Genomic DNA, 27545 nt, shown 5'->3' with positions numbered 1-27545 from the left:
AGTTGATCCCACCTCTAGCAGGATAAGATGACACAGACAACAAACCAAGTAACTTAATGTCATGTCACATTGCACTCGATTATAGCTGGAGGGTGAGCTCCATAACGGAATGAACTCTATGACTAGGAGGTGCACCCATGTACATATTCGGTCATTTGCATAGAGCATGTAAGTCAATTTATGTCAAGGTTTTTCACTAGCATTGAAAAAGAGACCACCACCATATTTTGAAATCAGATGTATTGTCAAAAAACAAGTACCTACACCAAGCCTTCAATCAGATAATCTCCAACCAAAACAGATTTTTAAACACTACACTAAACTCCTAGATGAGACTGTAAATGGAGCACAGATCTCAATGACTGGTGTAAAATAATGCATAAAAATCCCTTTATACTTGTTTTTTTCTTTAAATGTGAAAGGGAACAAAACACAAGCCACACCTTGCTATGTCAAGAGCATATCTCACGGCTTTGCTAAGCTCAAGTCGACCATTCTTTTGCAAATAATAGTGAAGATCACCCTGGACAAAAGTCAAGGCAACAAGCATCAACCAATATGTTTCCCTGTGCTTTTTACAAACACAATCAAGACAACTGCACTTATAGACCCTTGCATACACCTTATAAAATCACAAAAATCTTTCATTTTACAGCTTTTATGTACTCTAGCAGATTACTATGAGGCATGATTCATGTTTTATTTTACCATTATTACAAGAGAGCATAAGAAAACTTCTACTGCACGGTCTGTAGATTCTTCTAAGAAGGCCTGAGAGCCTTTAGCAGACTTATAGAAGTAGAATAGATGAAACATTAAGGCCAATTTGAATTTCTTCACTTGAATACACTCATAACCTTTCAAATAGGCTCTAAATTCTAAAGTATAACTTGTGCCATACATCAATGTATGTCTTTTTACATTGATTATTTTCCAGACTGGGAAAAGTTGTTTGCTTTAAAATGAAGTTAAATAAGATACCGAAAAACTAATAGCATTAACCAGCTCTTGCATCTTTTGCCTTTTATCAAGTGCTTGCTCTCAACATGCGATTCTCAATGCATGACAACACATTCAAATATAATTCAAAAGCTCTTACTTTAGGACTTATGTTTTGATTATTGCTCATCTCAACAAGCACACAACCAAGCCAACAGACTTTTGGGGCCGACTTGGGCTTCCAGAATCCAAGCCTACTTGCTTTCTATTGAATAGTGGGTGGTTCCTAATAAGAGACTGGTTGGCCTGCCCAATCATGCTGAAAACGATAGCTTGGGAAACTTTTTGCCTACATGTTTCAACCTCTCCTTAATGATTCTCAAGTACACCCAATTGTAGCACTTCTACAGGAGTGGGACCGACATGTCCTTGGAGCAACGACACATGTAACCTATTGTCCATAAACCAACTGGGTGGTAGCTGCAACTCCATATTCACTACATTGATGACCCAACTGATAGAGAAAGGCCCAAAATTCCTAAACCACACTTTTGTACACCTTTTCTCTTCTTGCTTCGACCTCTACTTTCGTTCTCTTATACCCAAACACCTACCTTAAACTTAGCATCCTTTCTATGCTCGTCTAAACACCCAATGCTTAAAACTGGCCTAATTCTTTGATTCCCCGACTCTAAAGCTTCTGCATACTCTCGATAACTCAAACCGCAACATCTACTCTACCAAATGTATTGCAAGGTAAGATAAGAACTGACTGACAAAAACTACCTCGTATGGGTGCTTATGTGGGGTCCCAAGGCCCTATAAAAGGGCTCAGCCAAGAATCTTTAGGACCATTCAGTCCTATAGGGGCTGGGTCATGGATTTAGTACTCTTAAGAGTCAAGATCACCTTTTCAAGGGGAAGCCTATGGCTTGCCACAGTTGTACATTGTACATCTTATTGTACATTATGAATATACCGAAACTCGGCTCTCTCTCTCTCTTCTCTCCATCTCTTGCTTGTGGTTTGCCTCAGCATGTTCCAGGAAGGTGTTTAGGGTTGAAAGAAGACTCCCAGAGCTTCCACATGTGACATTAGTATCAGAGCATCACGCTCAGCAAGGCTAAACACTAATCGTGTCCCAGATGAAGGTGCATAGTCCAAGGAGAGTAACACAAGACATGGAAGAAGTTCCCAAGAGGTTGGTTGGTGGTGTTCCACAAGACCCAAGGGGAATGGCAGTCTTGTGAGTCAGATTCCACTTGGGGCATACCAGGAAAGGCTTTCAAGCACGAATTGCTCAAAGACCTTTGGCTACATAGGTGGCCAAAGAGTCGTTGTCTTGCTTGACACCGGCAGCACGGAGGACGTGGTCACGAAACAGGCCGCTCGACGTGCCCGTTTCGTCCCGAGTTCGGTGGACAAGCAAGTTGAGCGTTTTAGCACAGGCATGATGACAAGCGTCAAGTATGAAGCTCTTCATGCTAAGTTAGTTATTCAAGGTATAGAGTTTGTGCATGATTTTATGGTTGCCCCTCTTGTAGGAGCAGACATAATTCTAGGCATTCAGTGGTTTCAAAAGTTCTTGATGTCAAGTGGGACAAGCACACTTTCCAAATTAGTCGGAATGTGTCCAACGCCCCAGTGACCATTAAGTGTGAGCCAAGAATCCCGAACTTTCCACTCATAAGCCACTTGCAGGCTAAACAAGCAATCAAGAAAGGCGCACATTGTGCGATGATATACATCCAGACTGCCCAGACGGTAGCCAGTGCTTCCAAGATATATTTGGCTCTCCATGAAAAGTTCCAGAAGATTTTTCTTCGAGAAAATCTCCCTCCCCAACTCCCCTCATCCAAACCGAAGAACCACAAGATCGATCTCCTCCCAGGCTCCGAACCCCCGAGCAAGTTTCCATATCGCCTTTCCAAGGCAATGGAATCAGAGTTGGACCACCAACTCCAAGAATTGTTGCAATCTAGCTTCATCCGTCCCAACGTGTCGCCATTTGCAGCACCAATCCTGTTTGTCAAGAAGAAAGATGGGTCTTCTCATTTGTGTGTCGATTATCATGCACTCAATAAGCTGACTATCAAGAGTAGATTTTCGATGCCTCAAATAGATTATATTCTCGAGAGGCTGAATGGGGCTAAGGTGTTCTCGAAACTTGATTTGAAGAGTGGGTACCACTAGGTGAGGATTGTGGAGGGAGACATCCCCAAGATAGCCTTCCGTATGGAACGAGCTATAAACCGACCTTGGTCTTCAGACAAAATCAAAGGGCGGTGCAAAAACAAACTTGCACTCAAAACACTGCAACACCTTTGAGGACCAAAAAAAGGAAAACCAACAAGGGAAGCTAGAGTGCTCCTGCAAACAGTACACAGACACCAATTGGCCCCAAAACGCAATGGCGCCCCTTGCAGTGTTTCTTTAATTGATTATAAGAGAGCTTTGACTACAATAAGGCTAGAAACTAAACCGTCACACTAGAACTCCTGAAGCCTGCAAAGACCCTACATCATGGCTTCATATCCACTCGACATCCACAAACAAGTTCAGCCATTGTTCACATCAAAAGACTCTTTCACATGAGTCCTGCATACAGAAGCTTTCTCCCATGATCAGGGCTGCCACAACCATCCATAGCCTCTCACCCCATGGACAGCATCACACCCTGATACATCCAGTGCTTCTGCATCACAACAAAGACTCCCAAACTATATCCCAAAAGAGAACTCGCATCACAGCACAGCATACCATACAGTAGACACCCCTGTACACTCCCTCTCTACCTTCCAAGAGTACTATCCATCTCAATCATGGATTCCCTGTCCCCTATCCAATCAGTAGTAGCAAGGCTGTACCAAACATGTGTCCACTCCTACGACTGCTGCATGCATGTGAACAATCTCCCGGAGAAACCCAAAAACATGTTTCCACATGAAACAAAGACCTGTTTCAAGCAACTTTCAGCAAACATCGGGTGACCTGTTTCCCCATTAAACATCCGGTCTGGTCCAGCATGAAACCCATGTCCTGTTTCCACGTGCAAAGTTTCTTGCCCATGGTTCACTCGATAAATATAAAGCCCGTTTGGTGGCTAAGGGCTGTGCACAGAAGGAACCAGGTGACCTTGTACTTGCAACCAATAACCCATGTACACGGTGTACTTGCAGCCAAGCAAAAACACTTCATAATCAATCTCAAAACATGCCCTGTTGCAAGGAGGATCAGCACACTTGTGCACCTCTGCAGTCTTGGCCGCCTGAGAGTCCAAAGCAACCAGCCCCTTGGCCGCCTGTATGTCCAGAGAAACCAGCCCCCTAGCCACCTGTATGCGTTGTCTGTAGTACAGCAGCCAACCAGCCCCTCTTCCTCCAAAAAGCAAGCCTATCTGTGATATTCAGCTGCGCCTCTGAGTAATCCAGCGCAGCCCGCCAACAGCTTTCCCAAAAAGCAAGAGTGAGAGAGGGAGAGAGAGAGAGAGAGAGAGAGCCAAGGCACATGAGCAGTCCCCACTGTTTTTCCACCAGTAGAGAGGAAGGCGTGTCTCTGCTTTTTCACCAATAGAGAGGCGCCTACCTGCAGCCCGCCAGCCCCTCTCCTGCTGTTCAGCCCTTCGCCTTTTTACCAAATAGAGAAGCGCCTCTTTTCTGCCCGCCAGCCCCTCCTTTTAGAAAAAGCACATGCGTGGCCCCCCCATAATAGCTTATGGGCCACGATCCCTTTAAAGCTAAGGGTGTTCTTTTTTTTTTAAGGCTTTTTAAAACCTTTTGTCCCCTCCAGTCCAACTGTCGGTCCACTGAGAACGTCAGGAGGGTGGGGATCTTCACAAGTTTCTCCGCCATCTCGAGCAAATCTGCCATCTTGGGGGTTCACGTGGTCTTGTGAAGAGAGGGTGGATGGGAAAAAATTTTTGAAAAGAGGCTGCGTTTTATGGCAAGGTGGCTGTCCAGCAGTGATGCCCGCCTTCTACCCGCTTCTCCACATCTCGTACAGCCCGAACACTGTCCAACACAACAGCCCCACAAGCTCTCACCGTCTCCAAAGCTTCAAGCCACCTTGGGCTCTGATACCATGTCGGAATGTGCAGTGGAAATGAGACTGAAAACAGAGAGCAGAAAACGCAAAAGTGCAAGAAAGAGAAGAAGTGCTGTAAAACTCTGCTATACACAAAGTAGATCCGGTACAACAATGTGGGGGAAAAGATGTCATATATATATGGACTGGGACTACTGGTCGGCCCTGTCTAAACAGGCCTACAGCCCCCACGACCAGCAACCCCTAGTCGGCTGGACCACGACCAACATAACTTGGTCGGCCAGCCCCTATAGTCGGGTCCCTCTTGGCCAGCCGAATCCTACAAGCCAACCACAGAGAGAAAACACAGCCCCCCCACGACCTACAAAGTATGGTACAGACACAAGATGAATGCTAAAAAACCTCTGCTACACCAAAGATGATCATGTCCTGTCAGATTTTTAATGCTTGGAACTCAGACTCACTGTTCCCATGCAACTGCTACCAGCCCCCTCTCCCGCCAACAAGCCTCCTCTAGCTGGAAGCACATGGGGAAAAACTATATGTATACTAGAGAAGTACACCGTCTTGGTCCTCCCGAGCTAGAAGCGCCCTGGGAGCCCTAGATGTGCTACTAGAAGTATTTGTATCACTATGGTGTGTCATGTCTTTGCCCTTCTTCTGAGATGAAGACTTGCCGTTGGTCTTGTCCTTATTCTTGGACAAACAATCCTTGGATAGATGTCCTCTCTTCCCACATGAGAAGCAACGACTCCGACCTTTCTTCTGAACTAAAGTAAGTGCCTGATCAAAACTGTTAAGAGACCTTGATCTTACCCTAAGAAGCGAGGATGAACTCTTCTTCCAAGAGAAGAGAGCTAAGGCCATCAAAATCCAACTAAGTGGCTGCGACCTGGCACCGTAAAGCTCGACAAACCACATCATACTCCAAGGGAAGCTTGGTGAGGATAACTGCAACCAACTGAGGAGAGGACAAAGCGGCACCCAGTGCCAGTAAACTAGTCATGGATAACTTTGGCCTTCATGAGAAACGATTGCATAGAACTGCCAGCAGGAAATAACAAACCGCAGAGTAGCCCTTGCAAAGTAACTACTCTCATCAACGAATCTCGAGCAAAGAGATCCTCCAATTTGGACCATACTTGATGAGCATTGGTAAGAGTTTGCACAGCCGGTCGGCGGTGAGACCTCCTTTGTAATGGTCCGCACAAGCACTGAATGCGCCTTCAGATCACGATTCTGGCAACCTTGTAATTTTGCAAGAAATTCATCCTCTTGATCCTGGGTCCACCTCCTCAAGTTCTGAAGACGCTCGGGCTTTTTCTCACTGCCCTGAACAATCTCTCATAAACCCTTGTGGATAAACCAGATCCGCATATTCAGCTTCCAATGGGCATAGTTGGCTCTGATACCATGTTGGAGTACACGCGGAAGTGTAGACAAAACAAGAGAGAGGAGGAGCAAAGGAGATAGAGAGCTTGTGAACAAGATCAAATTTATAACAACATGAAGCTTTACAATGGCAATAGCCAACAAGAAGTGTTGTCCTTGTGCTTGGATTGCATTACATGAAGTGAACAATGGGAGGCCCCCTTTAATAGTGCAGTATGGGAGCTGGCCAACAGCTCCACAACCTACTAAAATAGGAGAAATAAGTAAAAGTCCATAAAATAGACATTGTCCAAAATACATTGAGATGCACAATTTCTAACAATGATAAATATTCAGCACCTTGGTTCTTGACGATAGCACAATGTAGCGGAGATGAGAGAGAGAGAGAGAGAGAGAGAGAGAGAGAGAGAGAGAGAGATTTAGCGTCTACTAAAGACCCAATGGGCCTATGAGACCAAAGTGATACAATAATGTCCATGGCGTATCTCATCATGGAATGGAAAATAAAACAGAAAGAAAACATAGACATAGCTATCTCACTGGGCTGATACAAAACTGTCCATGGAAACTCATCATGGAATACTAAGAACATAGAAACATGAGAGAAACATCAGCTCCAAGTAGATGGTATACCACTCTCCAAAATATCAAGCATGGGGCTAATGAGTATGGCCGAGAGGTCTCCCTCAACTATGTCACATGGAAAGGTAGCTCGATGGCGGTGGAGCATGTCCTGGATCTAGAGCTGATGAGGTGATCGTGGCCGACGGGGGGTCGAGGGCGTCGGGCACGTTGGAGTGCAGAGGCTCGGTCCGAGGTAACTCCTCTCGAGCGAGGTAGATCCAGAGCAGCTCGTGGAGGGTCCACAAGATCCACAAGGAGAAGGAGAGAGAGAGAGAGAGAGAGAGAGAGAGAGAGTGTCATGTGCATCCGTTCATCCAAATGCTCATAGACATGTATATTCTCATTAGTAAATATATGGGCAAATTCAGGGGCAGATTTAGAATAGATTTTACAGCCCTACAGGCTCCCGGAAGTGCCCAAAACATAGCCCAATGGTTGGGACACCCTTTGGGCATAGTTTGGACACAAAATATGACTTTTGGACAATGTTTTGTGGGAAAAATAGCCAAAAACGACTTGATTACGAATTCATTTCTTTTTCCTATAAATAGGATCATTAGGCATTCATTAGAATCATCAATCAAAGATCAAGAGGATCCATTTGTTAGAGTCTGCAAGGCAGCAAGGACACAGTGGTGGATCAACAGGAGCTTCTCTTGTTCGATTGCAAGTAGATGGTTGCAGGGATCCTTGGTATGCATCATGAACCTGTGAATCAACAAGATCAATGTATATATAGCATGTTTTGGCAATATGCAATAGATTAGATCTCTCTTTCCTTCTCTTCTGTGTCTTTGTTAAACATAGGATTAACGTTAATCTTCTTTGCTTAGCATTAATCATGAACACGCTTCCACAACGCATGTTAGAGAGAGAGAGAGAGCAAAGACAAGTTCACTTGATTGGGTCCCAAATACCCTCTGAATGGCCCTCACCAAGGACTCGTGTATTTGCTTTATTGAATGATGTAAAAGATTGACTTCTTGGAGACCTTACTAGGCTAGAAAATTGCAACCTGAAGATGTCCTATTCTTGACCTTAAAGTTCGCCTTTGCCTTAGTCTCCCTTTGGCTTTCTTGGCCCTTGGAGTCTTCACCACTTTGTGAATAATGAGATAGATTAGCCCTTGCCAAGCCTATGATTTTATAGGGCCATATTATGCTGGTCATCTGTAGAAATAGTTGTCGGACTGCTGATATTTGCCGTGGTACAAAAACTTGCTTTGTGATTCCGAGCCGAGGTAGAGATCAATCTTGTGATCCTCCAGTCTAGACAAGGGGAGCTTGGAAGGGAGGTTGACCTAAAGCACAATCTTTTGGAACCAATCATGTAGGGCCTTGTACTTTTGAGAAGCACTAACAATTGCCTGGGTGGGAATCATTGCACGTTGTGCACCTTTCCACATCTTGCGTTCAGCCTACATATGGCTTATGAGCGAGAAGTTAGGTATTCTTGGCTCCCAATTGAAGACCCCAAGAACCTTGGACACATTCCAAAGAATCCAAAAAATGTGCCACTCCCAATTAATGTATAGAGTGAACTTGTGAAACCAACAAATCTCTAAGATTATGTCTACTTCTACAAGAGGGGCAACCATGAAATCCCACACAAACTTATCCCTCCATCTGTCTATCTACAGAAGGCAAAGGAAAAAACAGGCACCTTATTTCATAATCACATCCTCCATGCTACCAATGTGAAACAAGAGAACGACCCATTGGCCACTTACCTAGCCAAAACTCTTGAGCAACTCGTTGTGCTCATATTCCTGGTCTGACCGCCCTTTTACTTATCTTCAAGCTCTTGGCTAACAATGGTGCTAGGGCCAGCATGGGGGGTCTATGTGGAAGCTTGGCTCACCACAAAAGCCGTAGAGGCTAGGGATGTGGTCTAGGAAGGGGGTTTCTTAGGATAAGCCTTTGAAGTATGCCCTATTATGTGACAATAAAAGCATCGCCTCTCATTTTTGTACAGAGCATGCTCACCTTGTTGAACTTACCACCAGTCTTGCCTACCTAGCTTTTTGGAATGGAGGGAGTTCCTGCACGTTGTCCAACTTCTTGAAGCCAGAGACTCATGTGCTCTATCTTGGAGATGACCCAAATTGGGCCTCGCCCTTGCCACTCGCATTAGCTGCCTTGGGCTGTTGGAGCTATGTACTCTTGGACTTTCCACTGTTGTGCTTCATTTCGGCACTTTGTACAAGCGCGAATTCCTATTCGAAGGTCGTGGGCTCAAACATACGCACATCCCATTGAATTTGCGTGTCTAAGCCAAAATAGAAATTGCCCTTTCTTGTCCTTCAAATTTGCATAGCTACAAAGACAAGTGAGTGACCTTGTTGGCGAATTGGAAAACTCATTGCACGTCCTCGCGCGATCCCCTGAACTTGTCCTCAGTCCGCTCAAGACACTGAGGAGGTTAAAACCACCTCTTGAGGTTAGTGACGAATTGGTCCCATTTATAGCGAGCAACCCCTAGCAGGGTATTTGTCCAGGCCCAAGTAGTCCACTAAGAAATTGCCTCACCCTCACTGTAGCAACTTACTAACACAACCTATTCTACATTAGACTTGCTACCAACAACGAACTAAGCTTCAAACTTATGAACCCAAGAAAAAAAAACCGTGGAATCGTGTTTATCATTTTACTTGCTAAAATTCACCTTCTCAACAAGATGAGTCGAGGAAGTCGTTAGTGCCGCAATTGCGTCAAGAGCCGCAAGGAATCGATCGTGTTCCACATGCCTCTTCGCTCTTCTTGTTCTACAACCAACCACTGGGCTTTTGCATCATGGGTTGCTGCTTCACAGTCTCCTTGCATCCGAAGCTCGTGCTCTCGTATCTTCAACTCATGTTGATACTCGAGCCCTTGTTGCGTTAACACGTCGGTATTTGAAGTGGTAAAAGAAAAAGTAGGGGTAGGTGTCCATGTGAGAGCTAGAGCAAGAGGGGGGAGAGGAGGATGGGGGGGGAGAAGAAGGTGGAAGAGGTAACCGATTCTCTAGAGCAAGCATCCTATCCTACAGCTGTTGCAATTGAGCATTGTGCTACTTCATGGCTTGCATGAGACCCTCGAACATATTTGCCAACCGGTCCACATTGGGAGTGGTGCTCCAGCCTCCCGGATGTTGTAGACGTGGTTGCTCTTTGGGTATCACCTCTTCTCTCATCGTCTGATGTCACCATAGTGGGGGTGTTCAAGGTTCTTCCTGACCGCAACAATGCAATCCACTATGTATGTGGGAGACTATCCCGGTCACATTCCGAAGGCTAAAACCAATTGCCCTTTGAGGGGCAGGAGTCACACCAGAAAGGGGAGTGCTTCTGGGATCTTGAAAACCAACCCCACAAGCAAAAAGAAAAATCTTAATCCACCCCACCTCCTGGTCAAGACAATGGCAAGGGTTTCATCACTGCACGATGAAGTAAGAGATATGGGAAGCGACAAACTTTTGGCTGAATTTCTTCACCAAAAGGGAAAGCTCTGATTCAACATGCGAAGCTTACAGACAAGGATTATACTTTGATTAACAAAATCCAGCACCTTCAATCTTGACGATGAATAGCGCAGAGAGAAAGAAGAAGAAACACAATATTGGATCCCAAATACCCTCTGTAAGAGCCTCCACCACAAATAGTGTATTTGCTTTACTGCTGAATGTTTAGAGGACTGACTGTCTGGCTGTAAACAGCCTATAGATAACAACTTGTCTTGCTGCATTTCTGGAAACACTGCTGGCCACCCTGGATCTGCCCTTACAGCCTTGCGTTTGCTTAAGCCTGAGCAAGTTGTAGAACATTCAGATGATTAGCTTGGGGGTGGAGCATCCCATTTATAGGGCGTGGGCATGAGCAATAGGCCTGGCCGACTGCATATAAGCAGGCCGACTAGTAGAGAACAAACCCAAAATGCCATAAATCAGCATTTCACATATGGGTCCCTTGCCTCTAGGCACCTGACTTCTGGGTCATGTGCCCCCCGGCATGACCCGAAGGGCTGCCCCAGCCCATAGCTCAAGATTATCCACAATCCCACCTTTGGGTGTTGAAAGGTTTCCATGCAAACATGAGTTCACGCACACCGTGCTCCTAGATAATGACTCCTATGACCTACATGGTGCTCATACACCCGGCTGCGACCCTCATAAAAGTGCCCAGAACACCTCTACATCATTCCAGAGGGTTACAAAGATGTGCAGGACATGCACTGACATCATGTGTGGGACATGCACGACTAACCATGACCATTTACCGGACTTGTACACTTACCATGATGCTCTATAGTAGATCCCTGGCTGACTCGCCCCAGACAAGGGCTCACATGAGACCAAGTAACCACCATAGGCCTTGCACCTGTACTGTACATATATGTCCACGTGGCATCCAAGTGCAGGATGCACGCGACAGCAATCTAGATGTGAGAACATTGAGGCACCATGACAAAGGGACCTTGTCAACTAGACTGGATGGCACTTGAAAATTCTATATGAGGATGGGTCTTATTTTAACGTTCCTCATTTCAGCAAAGGCTTATTACTAAAGGCATGCTGCTGCACAAGTATGAGGAAGTTTAGTGAAATCGCTTGAGGTTACAGCCTTCTAACAAACAGTGCCTGTAACAATGGAAAATACACAAACACCCCATCATCAAGCATTGGCAGCACTTTCAAAGAACTGTTTGAACATGGCTCAATCTTTAAATTATCCCATTTGACAGTTGACTACTTTGTAAATCGACCAATGCAGCCCAAACATTTATGAATATTAAGTAAAATATCAAAAAAGCATTCTCATTTATATTCTAGACTGTTTATTTTTGCATAGCAAACAGGGCAAATAATAAATATCCATACCCCTGCACAATACTCTACAATGATTCGCATTGGAGTACTTTGGGTTACAGCCCCTAGAAATTGCACAATGTTTGGATGCCGCAGCTTTTGCAGTAAAGCCAATTCCTCCCGAAAAACCGCCCTGCACCACCCAGTAATATCAGAAAGAGCAACAGGTTTACAGAGCTTTATCATGTCCCATGTAACCTCAGCAGTCTTTAAGTCTCTGATAACTAAACCTATGATGCATCAAGCCTGTTTTAATTCCAGCACACGTTTCCACACTAACACTGAACTTTTTTACCACGTTGCAGCCCGAGGCTCTATGACATGTATTATTAAAATTGCAAGTCATGCCAGTCAAGCTTCTTCACTGAAGAGCAGAACTAATCACATCCTTTCTTCACCCTGTCTAAAACCAGCAGTTGTATGTAGTATCATGATAGATGCAGCTCTGTGACATTTATAACTAGAACTTCATAAATGCAACTCAAGCTTCCATAAAAACCAAAGCTCACTACGGCCCATTCTTCACCCCTTCCAAAACCAATGCTTGTCCTATCATGATAGATGCACTTTAAACTAGTACAGCGCTACCAGAAGTTGCCCATCCAGATTGATGCACCCCTCATTCTTTACACCAGCTATTTTACCCTTCTTAAAGCAAACAACTGAAATCACAGGGGGCAGCCACCACTTACACAATTTGTGGCTGATTTGATAGGTCACCTGGGATCTCCTTTACAGCAACATAAGTCCCTTGCCATTTGGCAACATTATACTGCACAAGTATTCAGCAAGTATTGAGTACCTTGACCAGCTAAACAAAGCTAAGAAAGCAACTTCACACAAAAATGAATGATAAAAACGTTCTTTCTTTTTCCCGGAGAATGATAAAAACGTTCTTTGTTGGAAGTAGCTTAGAGCTGCTGCTAAAATCTATGGCCAAGTCTTGTTGTAAATGAGATAAATATGATTTAGAAACAGTAAATTCATTAAAAAATAAGCGTAAATAAGCAAGTCATCAAGCACAATTCACTCATACAGTCAAAAGTCGCAAAGATCAACCCCTGCAGATACTTTTTGATGCCAGTATCACCCTCTCTACAGCAGTGCCATATCTTCTTTACCCAAAGACCAGCCTAGGCTAGTCTTAAGACCTAACAAAAGTGTTTACTCACCAAAGCCTCACGTTATTTTTATGCAGACAATATAACGTCCATTGTACAAAAAAGCGTTAACTTTCTGCAAAGAAAGATCTGGTGGAAGGAATCCACTTTACTGTGGGAAGTCCAATAACCACCTTCTTTCTAAAGCTGAAGAAACCATGCTCTTTGAAAAGAGCAACACAAGCAAAGTCCATGACATGGGTGTTGGTGGGAATAGCGTTGGGTCAGCGAGCACTACAGCAAGATAATTCCACACCAGCACACTGCTAAAGGCTGAAAAAAAGTGTAGCCTCAATAATATGTTTGGAGATTTACAACTTCGAGTCGTATTCAGGCATTAAAAAGTTGAAAGTTATTAGCATGACTATGATGACATTGGCTAGTAGTTTGTGAAGTGAACAATTTTCATATGTATATGTGCAGATACATCAAATAATCTTAAAGCTTGAGAAGTGACATAAAAAAGACATTAGATAATATAAGTTTAAAGAAGACACCAGACGGTAAGTTAAAGAATCCAAAAAGGGTATGCCGGCTAGTTGTGTGACAGTTCCAAAAAAAAAAAATCTTATATTTCCCAATGAATAGAGAAGGAAACCTCTCACAAGGACCCTCATTATTGTGGTCTCAATGCTTGCATCCTCTAAAATTTCTTTTTGTTATGACCGGTGCTTTCACTTTAGCTTTGGTTTTTTTTGGTACTTTCACCGTAAGACTGGGCAACTGTCTTTTATTTGATAGTGTGATGCCAAAAATATATAAATACTATGATTGAGGGTGAGGTTACAGGTATTCTACCATGTTGTGAATTATTTAAAAAGAAACACACAACCGCAACCTCTACAAGTCTGTTAAGTGGATATGTGATGCATAGATGATAAATCTGTTTCATAATCACACCACAAATTTCATGGAGCTAATAACCTCCCCACTATCCTAAAACCACCTTCCTTTGCAATGGCTTGAAACAATTTCACAATTTCTTATGCAGGACTCTTAAAATGTCCATCTTGAACAACTATCTAGCCATACCAACTCCCTTGTATTGACAACTCCTCACAAAGTCATAAATAATCATGTGAGTAAAGAACTCATGTTTTAGTGGTTCTTGTAGTTTACCATATGCAGTATCAAAAGTAAGAAAGAGTGCCAAAATCAACTACTTTGCCCTCTCTAGCGAGATCAATGTTTTGAGATTGACGGTTGTTAGTCCAATCTCTTTACATATGTGGTTTGGAAAGTCGTATTCCATTTATGAGTCAGACTATCAGCTGAATATTTTCAATACACTGCACCACCTTCACCATGTTTGTCACGAGCAATGTTTCTTAGACAAAATTGTCTTCCATATGATCTACATCAATTGCATAAAGATTAAACAAGGGAAAAAATTTATCTAAAACATGCCTGCCTTCATTGGCAAGAGAGAGAGAGAGAGAGAGAGAGAGAGAGAGAGAGAGAGAGGAATGTTCTCAGGGGCCAAAACAGCTTATGGGACCAATGATGATAAGAAATGTGCAAGTACTATGGTGAAAGATGCATAGGGCATGTCCTATACCCTAAACAAACCACAATGAAAATGCAAAATAGACAGACGCTGTCAGGTAAGCCAACAACACACTGATACACAATGAAGGCATGAAAGGCCAAAGCTTGCAACTCTAAAGCCTGATAGAGTTGCAGAAACATCTCAAGACCTCATCTGATAACCGGCACATAGGGGATCCAAACTCAAAGATCGCCATAAGATCAAAAATGCTCTTCTGTCGGTGTGTCCAGGTGTGGTGTTGCACGCAGTGTCGTCCCTTTTGCTAAGCTTGAAGGAGCTAAAGAAGCTCAGCTGAAACAGTTAAGGTTTCATGTGGGAGACACACACAGAGAAGAAGGGAGAGAGAGAGAGACATGTGGGGATAAGTCAACTCACAAAGTATATGAGTGTGTGACTCCCCTATCACACATGTATATTTGCTCTAGTGCACATAGTGCACTTAGTACATTAAAAGTACTAAGTGTACTATGTACTATAAAACTTATTGGCTTGTAGGCAATGTGCCCTTAAGTGAAGGAAAAGAAAAAATCAGCATGTACATGATAATATACAAGGCCATATCAAGGCTGAAACTGGCCTCATCCAATGCCCATCAAGTGTCTGCAATGAGCAAACCGGTCTGGAGGCAAACTCTTTGTCAACAGATCAGCCGGGTTGTCATCCGTATGAATCTTGACAAGCTGAATCAGCTTGTCCTCTATCACCTCTCTGATGAAGTGATACTTTACATCCACATGCTTCGTCTTTGCATGAAAGACAGGGTTCTTTGCCAACTGGATGGCACTCTGACTGTCACAATGCAACAATGGAATATCCCCTGTATAACCCAAATCAACCACTAACCGAGATAGCCATAATGCCTCCTTGCAAGCCTCTGTGGCTGCAATATACTCGGCCTCTGTAATAGATAAGGCAGTGCACTTCTGCATCCTGGATATCCATGACACAACACCTCCTGTGAATGTAAACACATAACCGGTAGTAGACTTCCGGTTATCTGGATGACCGGCATAATCCGAATCCGTGTAACCATGCACTAATGCATCCTGTTTGCCAAAGCAGATGCACATATCCTGTCTGCCCTTCGGGTATCTCATGACACCTTTCACTGCTTCCCAATGCTTCTTGCCAGGGTTGGCCATGTATCTAGTAACCACTCCCACTGCAAATGCAATGTCCGGCCTGGTAGCAACCATGGCATACATGAGACTGCCAAAAGCAGAAGCATACGGAATCTTGGCCATATCAGCCCTGTCACTATCCGACTGTGGGTTGTCCATAGCACTGAGTTTCACATATGGAGGTAAAGGAGTACTAGTCTTCTTCCCCCCCTCCATATTGAGCCTCTGCAAAACTTTGCCAATGTATTCCTTCTGAGACAAATACAACACATGCTGAATTCTGTCCCGAAGTATCCGCATACCCAAAATGTGATTTGCATCACCCAAATCCTTCATATCAAAGGTCTGATGCAGCCTCTTCTTCAAGGCATCCATCTCTTTACAAGATTTCCCGGCAATCAACATATCATCAACATACAAGATGAGGATTAATAGACTGCCATCCAAAGCTTTCTTGGTGTATAAGCAGTGATCTATGTCACTCCTCCTGAAATCCTGGGATTTCATGAATGTATCAAATTTATGATACCATTCCCTTGGTGCCTGTTTGAGACCATAAAGACTCTTTTTCAGCTTGCATACAAGCTTCTCCTTTCCATTCACTGCATAACCCTCTGGCTGTTGCATATATATCTCCTCATGGAGATCACCGTGAAGAAAAGCAGTCTTCACATCCATCTGAATCAAATCCAGATCATCCAAAGCTAATACAGCTCTAAGTGTGGTCATTTTGACCACTGGAGAGAAGGTCTCATCAAAGTCCACACCATATTCCTGCTTGAAGCCCTTAGCCACTAACCTGGCTTTGTATCTTGGTTTTGTATCAGGTGCAACTTTGAGCCTGTAAACCCACTTGCATGGCAAAACTTTCTTGCCTGTAGGCAAATGCACCAACTCCCATGTTCCATTTTTGTGCAGAGAATCCATCTCTCACTTCATAGCACGCTCCCAAAGAGCCTTGTCTGCCCTCTGTAAAGCCTCCTTATAACAAGAGGGCTCCCCACAGTCAGTGAGCATCAAGTAGTCAACCCCTGGAACAAACCTATCAGGGGGTCTGGAGGGTCTTGTGGACCTCCGTACCCAAAGATCATCATTTGCAGGTTGCTGTCCAGCCTGCATATCACCTATTGGTGGGTCCTGTTCCATGCCATAAGGTTGAAAGATCATGCCCGGTATCTCCTCTAACTGTGGGATATCCATAGGGATATCTTCTGCCATCTCTGGCTGTCCATTTGGACCATTTTCAGCACCATTTAAGGGCTGGTTTTGTTGCTGTAATGGCTGATTTACAGCCCTTGGTTGTTGTCCATGATGTCCATCATCATCAAAGATGACTCTGCCAGGCTCCTGTTGCCTTGCAGGCTTTTTATACAAGCATGTTTCATCAAAAATGACATCATTGCTGCGTATAATCTTTCTATTCACTGGATCCCAAAGTCTATACCCCATTTCACCTCTGTCACCATATCCTAGGAATATGCATTTGTGAGACTTAGGATCAAGTTTGGTGCGTATTTCCCTGCGTATGTGCACGTACGCAACGCAACCAAACACTCTCAAGTGCTTGTAGGACGGAGGCTTCCCTGTCCATACTTCCTCTGGCACTTTCCCACCAAGCCTCGTGTTAGGTGACCTGTTTATAAGATGAACGGCTGTCATAACAGCTTCAGCCCAAAAACCATGAGGTAACGCAGCATGTGACAACATAGAACGGACCTTCTCCTGAATGGTCCTGTTCATCCTCTCTGCTATCCCGTTTTGTGGAGGATCATAAGGAGCAAAGAGCTCCCTCTTGATGCCTTTAGCATCACAAAAGTCTTGAAACTGTTTGGACATATACTCTCCACCATTGTCGGAACGCAAAGCCTTCAATGTTTTGCCAGTTTGATTCTCAACATGAGCAACAAACATCTCAAACACTGAGAATGTATCACTCTTCAAACGAAGAGGATAAACCCACACCTTGCATGTAGCATCATCAATAAAAGACACAAAATATTTTGCCCCTCACAAAGAAAGCTGAGGCATCTCACATACATCTGTATGCACAAGCTCTAACTGAGCATCTTTCTGTCCAAGAGCTTTCTTGTGGGGGCACTGGGGTTGCCTGCCATATATACAATGCTCACAAAACTGAAAACTTGAGAACTTTAGAGAAGGCAAGTAACCAAAACGAGACAATTGCTCCATTCCTTTGACACTCATGTGTCCCAACCGGCTATGCCACATAGAGATTTCCGGCAGCTCGGTTGCATTTACATTAGCATGGTGACAAACACCAGCATGCATGAAGTAAAGAGTGTCCACCTTAGAGCCTCTGGCAACAACCAGGGAGCCCTTACTAATCTTCCACTTTCCACTACCAAATGTGGTAACATAACCAGCATCATCAAGCTGTCCAGTAGAAAACAGGTTCTTCTTGATCTCAGGCACATGCCTGACATCATGGAGCATAAGCTGTGAGCCATCTGAAAACACAAGCCTCACATCACCTCTGCCAAGAATCTGGCATGCATGGTTGTCACCCAAATAAACTACTCCTTCATTGCCAGCAGTATACCTGACAAACATGTCTCTGCAACCTGTGACATGAAAAGAGACACCTGAATCAATGATCCATGAGTGCATACCATGACCATCTCCTGCATGGAGTGAATGGGCATCAAGTGAAGACATGAATAGGACTTCATCCTCACTGTCACCTGCATGTGACACATTGACTTCTTCAATCTTGACTCCACTTTTGCCCTTTGGCTTTGCATCTTTGGCTTTATCTTTGTCTTTGTCTTTTCCTTTGCCCTTTTCCTTTTGATCATTCTTCCATTTGTAGCATTGCTTTTTGAAATGTCCCTTCTTGCCACAATAATGGCATTCCAAGTCCTTTTTGGAGCGGGACTTGCTCCTTCCCCGTTCTTGGCTTTTACCCCTTTGTTGGGATCTCCCACATGCATTCATTGCATTGGACTTTCCAACAGAGTTGTTCTTCCTGTTCATCTCCTCTTGAAGGAGAGCACCCTCCACATCTGCATATGACAGCATAGCATTTGAATTGCTAGTGGCTGTCCTGAATGTGTCCCAACTCTCTGGCAAAGTGCATAAGAGAAAGGTGGCTTTGAACTCATCGTCCATTGCCAACTTTTGATTGATGACCTGGCTGACAACACCATTAAACTCATTTAGATGGGCTGTCATAGACGCCCCTTCCTTCATTTGAAGACCTATGAGTTTCTTCAACCAATCCACTTTGCTTGAGGCACTTTGCTGGGCATACAAGTCCTGCAATCTTTGCCACATTCCCCAAGCTGTCTTCTCTTCATGTATGCTGAAAAGTAAAGAGTCTGACACAGACAACATGATGGTGGATCTTGCCAGCTCATCCATATCTTCCCATTCTTCAGCAGTAAGAGAAGCGGGCATTACACCCCTTTCTTTGATGGGCTTGTGCTGCTTCTTCTGGAGCAACACATTATAGCACTAGGTTTGCCAAATGTCATAATTATGTGAGCCTTCAAGGTTCTTGATGTGAAGCAATGAAGAGCTCTCACCTGTGGTTGCCATAGCAATATGCAACCTTTGACACAGTCAATGCCTGACTACCTGCAAGATGTGCAAACACTGCACTAAAGCACAGAAAGTGCTCACAGTTGTTCTCCCAAAGTTTATCTCCCACTGCGGAAGCACGAATGCAACTCTCCTCCCACTGAATGTGATAAAATCACCAAAATCTGGTTGCTGCAGATTTATGACAGTACCTTAGATGTGCTCTGTTCCCCTTCCAAAATACTGTACAACAGTACTAAGTGCTCACCAATGATGTACCAAATCTGTACCGGCAAGTACAACAGCTGAAAATGAGCCTTTTCCTCACTCAAATCAATATACAGCCATGCCAAAACTTGTACAAAGTTGTACCAAATCTGTACCAGCAAGTACGGTAGCAATAAATGCTCTCCTGGCTGTCCAAATGAGTGAAAATCAGACCTTGACAGTCCCCACCACTGCATATAACAGTCACGGACAGAAATTGGGCAAAAGCCCCTTGACTGCAAGTGGATTTCTGAGGGTTCAAGGCATAAAAGTCTTCCCTGTTGCTTTGCCAAGCTCAACAAGCACAAAATCTTGAAAGGCCCCTTGATTCAAGATCAATTTCTGATCATGAATGGTACATTAATGCACATGAAGGCATCCAGAGTCTTCACAATGCTTCCCCCTGGCCACATATGCATCCAATACATAAAAGCCCCTTGATTTACTGGCACATTGAGTGCTTGACAGGCATCAACACATTGCCCAAAGCATCAAATGCCAGTGCCTGCATGCAAATCAACCCAATTGGCACAAAAGCCCTTTGATTTGCACTCCAATTTCTTGCAATTTAGCCCCGAATGTGAGATTGCTCACATCATACAGCATGTATGAATGCCCAATGGCACAATTACATCAAAAGCCCCAAATGTTAACACCCAATTTCCTGCCAATTGACCCGAGACACCTCCAAAAGCACTTTCCAAAACTTTTATACATATGCATTTACCGATTCTCCCTCATTTTGCTTCACCCAATCCCACTTCATTGTTATCTCATTCAATGCATTGGGAGGCAAGAATTGAGCATAGAACCTCTCCTTGAACTCTTCCCATGATCTAACAGGATTCGGTGAGAGCTTCTTCGTGAGCCACCAATGGGCAGCAGTGCGTTTCATGAACATGCTTACATGCCAGATCATGGATTTCTAAGTAAAATCCTCATCACTGAAAGAAATATCAAACTGGGCAATAAAAGCAAGTGCCTTTGATGCATCATATTCTCCATGATATGTGTCAAACTTCCTAGATTTGTCTCCGACTTTGAAGTCACGAGACTTTGATGCATGTACCAGCATCTCAACATGTTTTCCCCCATGTTTGTCCATTGGGACAGCCCCTGTGAGACTGGCATCGTTTCAGGACCAAAAGGTGATGCATAAGGCATAGATACATGTGCCCTGTAAGCATGAGGCATGGCTGGCCCCTCAACATGCATTGATACATTTTCAGCCATAGCTTCTCCCTCACGAGCACACTCAAAGGCATGAGTAGCATGAGAGATACGCCGAATACCTGCACCAACTGAAAATTGCAGCCCATGTTGTATGTGTTGTGCATGCACATTTTCAGCCGGCAATAGCATTTGACATACATTTTGACCACTACCATAAACATTGTATCCTTCACGGGCTACATAAGGTATTCCTACATGGCGTGAAGTCACAGATTGTTCCTCTCCCATAGCATGGAGATTCATCCTCTTAGACATAAGTTCTTGTTCGGGCGCCCATAGGGATTCCAAGACATGTGGGATGGTTGCCTTTTCTACATAGGCATCCTCGATATGAGCCAAGTATGCACGTGCTGCTTCCCTCGGTTGCATGTGCAACTCTTGAGCAATCATTGTCATTGCATGATCCATATAAGATTCAGCTTTCTTGGCCTCCAAACGGTCATGTACCAATGGATCCTCGCGGCGATAGAGGTTCAATTCTTCTTGTTGTGCATGGAGAAGAGCCTGCATACGAGTAAGTTCAGCCCTCAAAACTATGGACTCTTCTTCCTGTATCTTCTCTTTGCCACAGGACGACTGTCCCACATATTTCATGTTCCCTATTGTGCACCACATGAGTTTGCTCATCCTGTAAAGCATTGGAGGCATGCATTTTATTGTCCCTGCCCTTGTATTAGCATCTCCAACATTCATTGTATGACTGTCCATAATGTTCTAAGTGTAGAGATAGCTAGTGTTCACGGTGATCGTCTCTCATGATAGAAGTGAAAGAGAAGCATATGCTCTGATACCAATGTAACTTGATTGAACACAATGCTAATCAATACACTTAAATACACTAAGATTTGATGGACACTTGCTCAAATACAAGAAGTAAATTGCTGAGTTGAGAAGAGACACAATGAGCCGAAACGGCCAACCCATCCCTCAAATAAAGTATATTGATCTTAGGAGAATCAAGTACATAGTGTCATGGGCATTTCTAACCAGATTTCCATACCAATGCATATGAATACAGTATTGCAAACAAGTGGTTGTCGATGTAGACTTGCAATCCACACTACCCTCTCGAGTGCCCATGTTCTCTACCATTTGCTCTCTATTGTTCCACCAACACATGGTAGTAACAATCTGCAAGAAAGTACGTAGGACAAGAACACTACACAGGGTATGTGATCTTGTAATCCGGTTCCTCCCTCCTGCTACTTGCTTCCATATTTAAGCATTAAAGCTTACCAATTGTTGCAAGTAGAGTGTCACGCTAATGAATGAGATTACATGTTAAGATTGCTCAAATCAAGTAATAGTCCCCCCCGAGTCTCTTCTTCACCTAAAGGTCAAAAGCCATGCTCACTGCACATACAACCAGGTTCCTAATTGTAAGAACCTACAATGCTCGAGCACTGCTCTTGGACATAGTTGAAAGAATGTGCACAAGCGGAAGCAATGAACATGAGAGAGAGAAAGATTGCAAGCAAGAACTGAGCTTTATTAGCTTGAGGTTACAGACTACAAGAGCCAGCAAATAGGGCAGGAATGAATGAATAAGGGAGCAACTCTTATATACTAGTACATGAAATAGTCGGTTATAGGAAAACAAGCCGACAGCTCCACGACAGCATAAAAGAAAAGATGCAATATTTTAACACCCCCTCTGCATCTTAAAGTGTGCAAAAAAGTTGGAAGAAAAACTGATGACCTTGTCCTCCTTGTTTGTGCAGAGGGAACCCATGTCTACCTCAAAGAAGCTATGTCTCAAAAAACCTCTATAGCTAAGCAATCCACGTGCTCTCTCAAGCACCTTTCCACAGGATCCAACTAGGGACTAGTAGCCCCCTCTGAAGATGCAGGCTAGACAGCAGCAAAAGAAATGCAAAAAAACACACCACCAGGAGCCGCCTACCGGAAGAGGGAGGGAATCTTGGAGGGAGAGGGGCTGATGTGCCACTTGTCTGATGCACTTACTGAATCTGCAGCTAGACCTCCTCCACTTGCCTCTGTAGAAGAAAACACATCCTGGGGGCTGGCCGACAGCAGTTGGAGAGCTTGTAGAGCAAAAACGCAGCTAAGAGAGAGAAACGTAGCCACTGTTTTGAAGGATCTACAGCCTGGAGAATCTAGGGAAGCAGAAAACGAAGACGAAAAGATTGCGCAACAGCCAGAGCCTAGGCGAATGATACCATGAAAGAATGTGCACAAGCGGAAGCAATGAACATGAGAGAGAGAGAGAGAAAGATTGCAAGCAAGAACTGAGCTTTATTAGCTTGAGGTTACAGAGTACAAGAACCAGCAAATAGAGCAAAAATGATGATGTAGGGAGCAACTCTTATATACTAGTACATGAAACAGTCGACTGTAGGAAAACAGACCGACAGCTCCACGACAGCATAAAAGAAACGATGCAATATTTTAACAATAGTTAGGTGCACATGATCAAATTTATATAAAATATTTATAAACCTGCACTCACTTATTAGTGTGGATGTCATAGAAACTGTCACTGTTGTCCATGGCAGTTGTATATACCGGGGATTGATGCCACTCATGTGATATTGTGGACTTGGCTTTCCGTTGGGACTTGTGCCTCCGTGTACATGCCCGAAAATGCTTGGTGGATTGGTATTTCATTGGGTCTGGTACCTCATGTACTTGCCTGGAGCACGTCTATTTTGGTATAGTCTCATGAACGGGAATTGTCTATACCAATTGTACATTGCATAGCATCTTTATGTGCTTGCTTGCAATTGAAATTGCATGCTATTTTCATGCTTGCTTGACCAATGTGTAGTTTCAGGTAAGGGGACGCCCGCCTGCGAACCGTACGTGTGAGACTGTTTGCTGACATGGTTATGTAACATGTGACATGTGGTAAGTATTGGTCATAAACCTAACCTTAAGAGTTAGCACTAATTTATAAGTAAGTGTGTACACACTTCATTAAGTTTTGGACGACCAAAACTCACTTATAAATTATGACCAGCCCGGTGTTCACACACTGATGTCTTGAGGTGGACATAACCCAATGTCCACCGCCCAGACCTTATCCCCTTTGTACAAAAGAAGTAACCAGCCATGTGTCCACTCTAGCTTGCCCCACAAAGCACCTCCCTGCCACCTACACTGGACAACTCACCACCTCACTCCTCCTCCTCTCTCTAGAGATTGGCGCCTCCTTCATGAGGACTATTGGGCTGTATTTTTTGTAATTTCTCCTTCCCAACTCCATTTCCAAGCTTCCAAGAGTGTTTCCGGATGCTAATCACTCTCCTACACACTCCTAATGACTGAAATTCAGCAAAACAGCTCTCTTTATTGCTGTAATTTGTGGTCTTTTTGCTGAAAACCCTAATTTCAACCCTCGTTTCTCAAGTTGAACCATAGGGGAAGCTTTCCCAAGGTTCCCTTCATCCTCTTGAAGACTTTTGTCGCAAAAAAATGCGACAAATCGAAGATCTCTTCACTCCAAGGACTTCCATCGCGAAGATTTTACTATTCTAAGAGTTAAGTAAATAATGTAATCTCTAGTGGGGCATGGCACAATACAATATCTGATTATGCAGTAGAAACTAACCCAATTCCACATCTTTGTCGTGCCCAAGGTGGACAATATGTGCAGCATAATATAAGCTTCTTTATAGTCAGCACACTGATGGATGCACCAACAGTCATGGAGAGCCTAGCATGTGACTGGCACTACTAACTCCAGAGCAAAAAAGTAATATACCAGTTTTTTTTAATTTCTTTCAGCAATCATCAGCACATGCTGGGTTACCAGAGCTCCCATAAGGTTGATAATCAATTGTTGTAACATGATGCAGACAGATCCGAGTAAAAAATGTGGGAATACCTCGGACAACTTGCTATCTTTTCTAAAATTTGTTAACTCCTCTGGATTTACTTCGTATTCAGGCACATCAGCTGGATTTGCAACTTGCATTGGAACTTTTTTGGAGGTTTCCTGCAAAACATTGATGCAATAAGCGGCCTACACTCTAGATTGTCTTGTCCATATAAAAAGAACCATGAGAGCATATTCAGGGCACTCACAGGAAGCTTGGCACCAGCCACCTCTAAAATTTTGCACACATCCTTGTTGCCATAATGTTTTGCATCTGAAAGCGGCTGCAAGCATTGGTGTCACTACTAATGTAGACCAACCAATTACAGTAGAACATGATCTTTATCATTACAAAAGCAGGGAAAAAGAGTGGTAAAAAGATGCTCACAGTGCTACCCCATCGGTCTCGTGCATTCACATTGGCTCCCTTCTTCAACAAAAACTCCACGACCTTCGCGTGGCCCTCGCAAGCAGCCACATGGAGAGCTGTGCGGTCATCAAAGTCAGCAATATTTACATCGGCACCCTCTGCAACTAAAGCAGCAATGCCTTCCTCATCCCCTTTGCTAGAGAGGAAAAGAAGCTGCATGGCCTTGTCAAGTTTCTCGGGGAGACAAAACAAGCTGGAGGATCCCTCTTCACCATCATCGGGGTTAGGGGGAGCCAAGGAGGACTGTCTGCCCAGTGTAAATCTCGGCCTGGCTCCATCCATTGGATGGCTTCACTTGTGGTAGTACTCAGAGGAGTTGTTTCTAGAGTGGGAACTTGAAAGCGATGAAGCCTAGCACTGGTAATGCGGGACGGATCCGAACTCAGGATCGAAGCCTGCCTGCATTCACAGAAGCAAATACTGACAAAACCCTTAACTCAGTGTACATGGAGAAGCCGGAGGCTGAAATTCCAGGCAGCTCTGAAAATCTTACCAGAATGAGACCCTAACCAGCCTGCAAAATGTAGAGGGGTGCCAGGACGCTAACCCTCCACAGTCAGTTGAAACCCTAGCAAAGCCAGACCATGCAGACACCTCAAGTCTGCAAAACACAACAGAATTGCCGGGGATAGGTTGAAGGCCTAGATCGATAGACTCGAGGCTGAGCAGAGCACAGAAATCCTAGCTTGGCAAGACTGTGATGATGGAATGTAGAAACCCGGTTCCTAGCATAGCAAAATGTAAGGCAAAAGTAAGATTAAGAGTAGATTACGACCATGGTGTCAGCGAGCTGGGGCGAGAGAAGACCATCGAGATCGGATGGCAAAGCAGTTAGGTGGCTTCGGCGCGCCACAACGATAGCCTGCTAGCAACCTTCAGTTCACCGACGAAGCTTTTGCTTTGTGCCCACCGCTTACGTGCTAACGTGTAGTGGAAAGTTGGGTTTGAGTAATTTTTTCACTTGTGCTGCTACGCGCTTACGCGCTAGCGTGTTAGCTTTGGTCACGCGCTACTAGGCTTTGGTGTGAGCTGGATTCGACCTCGCGTGGAACTTGAGACGGGGGCCCACAGCAAAGCCTAGCGCGTGACCAAAGCTAACACGCTACGTGTTAGCTTTGGTCACGCGCTAGGCGGTGCTGTGAGCTGGATTCGACCTCGCGTGGAACTTGAGACGCCAGACTTCAACCCTTAACTGCATGGATTTCTTTCTTTCCTTTTCCCTTTTTTCTTTTTTCTTTTTTGGAACAATAAAGTGTATATATATTAACTACTGAAAGTCAGACCAACTACATATATCACATCCACACCCGACTTTCTCACAACCTCTAATACCCCACTTCGACATTGCTCTACCCCTTTTTTATCTCGTTTAGAATTTTACAAAGGAAATCCCATCTATCATCTTCACATAAAAAACTGGATTGATCCCCCCAAGAAATCTGATATCCCAGCAGTAAACAAGCCTTCACTCACACACATATTCAAGCTAGCTCCATATTCATTAATTAATCAAGCTCGATTAATTAACAAAATTTCTAAAGTTTAAAATCATAATGATGATCTCATATTTGCAACACTAAGGTTATTATTTATTTATTTTTTTAAATTACATAACAGCGTAGTTCACAAAACGTAGCATCTCTCTCCAACATATATCACAAAACGCAACGTCTCTCACTCCGTTTTCTCTCTCTCACTCTCAAATTTTGGAGGCCACTGCATTGAATAGCTTCAACTGTAGTCCACCTTTTTATATTCATCGTCGTCGCTCGTGAGGTGGTTAGGAAGAAACATCAAGAGACATCTTTAAAATTCCTTTTTTTTTTCTCAACTCACATCACACATAAACCTTAAGTCTTAAGGCTTTCATTTCTATTCAACCTACTCCTAAGGTTTTACTACTACAACTAATTAATTAATGTGGATGAAAATTTGGGGCCTATATTTACAAGGTTCAAAATTCATTATTATAAGCCCATCATGGACACGAGTTGAATGCCAACCTAGCACACATTGAAAATTTGTGAGACAAAGAGTTGATGCCAAAAGCTCACTTCTAGTGTGCAAAATTATAAAGGATTCGTTGACGTAATACAGGGCAAGGGTCTCGACAAGAGTTAGATTAGAGCATGAAAAAATCGAAGGCCATCTACAGCCCATTCAAGAAGATCTAGGAGTCAATCACAATATAATTTTGAGTGCAAAAAGATAGGTGGAGAAAAAACCCCCATAGCGTATCTCCCCACGACTCTCATTATGGCCATCTCTAAAATTCGTGATATTACAACCCTAATGTGCTAGTAAGGATTTCAGAATGTCGACAAGAGACTTACGTAAAAAGTTTAAGGATAAGAGGTTCAAAGAAAAGCAAAGTACTTAAGGATGTGAGGTCCAAAGAAAAGCAATCTTGACTAGAGACTTACATAAAATGTTTAAGGATAAAAGGTCCAAATGAAAGCAATCTCGACAAGAGACTTACATAAAATGTTTAAGGACAAGAGACTTACGTAAAAGCAATCTCGAAAAGAGACTTATATAAAATGTTTTAGGATAAGAAAAACAATCT

General features: G+C 43.7%; 1 protein-coding gene across 3 annotated transcripts in view; it reads right to left on the bottom strand.

Annotated features, from left to right (window-relative positions):
* Window positions 1–25945, bottom strand: part of LOC147629669 (integrin-linked protein kinase 1-like) — a 46385-nt gene extending 20440 nt beyond the window's left edge. The window contains exons 1-8 of one of the 3 annotated variants that reach the window (XM_086811181.1): window positions 25755–25929; window positions 25473–25580; window positions 24938–25378; window positions 24759–24833; window positions 24559–24669; window positions 12534–12613; window positions 11854–11974; window positions 444–523 (exon numbers count right to left, since the gene is read on the bottom strand). In XM_086811181.1, the coding sequence (XP_086667307.1) occupies window positions 444–523; window positions 11854–11974; window positions 12534–12613; window positions 24559–24669; window positions 24759–24833; window positions 24938–25261 (791 nt within the window). In that variant the 5' untranslated portion in view covers window positions 25262–25378; window positions 25473–25580; window positions 25755–25929. Of the gene's footprint in view, window positions 1–443; window positions 524–11853; window positions 11975–12533; window positions 12614–24558; window positions 24670–24758; window positions 24834–24937; window positions 25400–25472 lie in introns of all 3 variants that reach the window. The other 2 variants (XM_086811183.1, XM_086811182.1) reach the window with 2 other exon arrangements.
* Window positions 25946–27545: the final 1600 nt, after the last annotated feature.

Source organism: Cibotium barometz, chromosome 17, assembly GCF_041138505.1.
Source record: "Cibotium barometz isolate CiBa-2024 chromosome 17, ASM4113850v1, whole genome shotgun sequence".
Lineage (NCBI taxonomy): Eukaryota > Viridiplantae > Streptophyta > Polypodiopsida > Cyatheales > Cibotiaceae > Cibotium > Cibotium barometz.
Note: the sequence above shows the minus strand (reverse complement) of the source record. Positions and strands in the feature narration are given on the sequence as shown.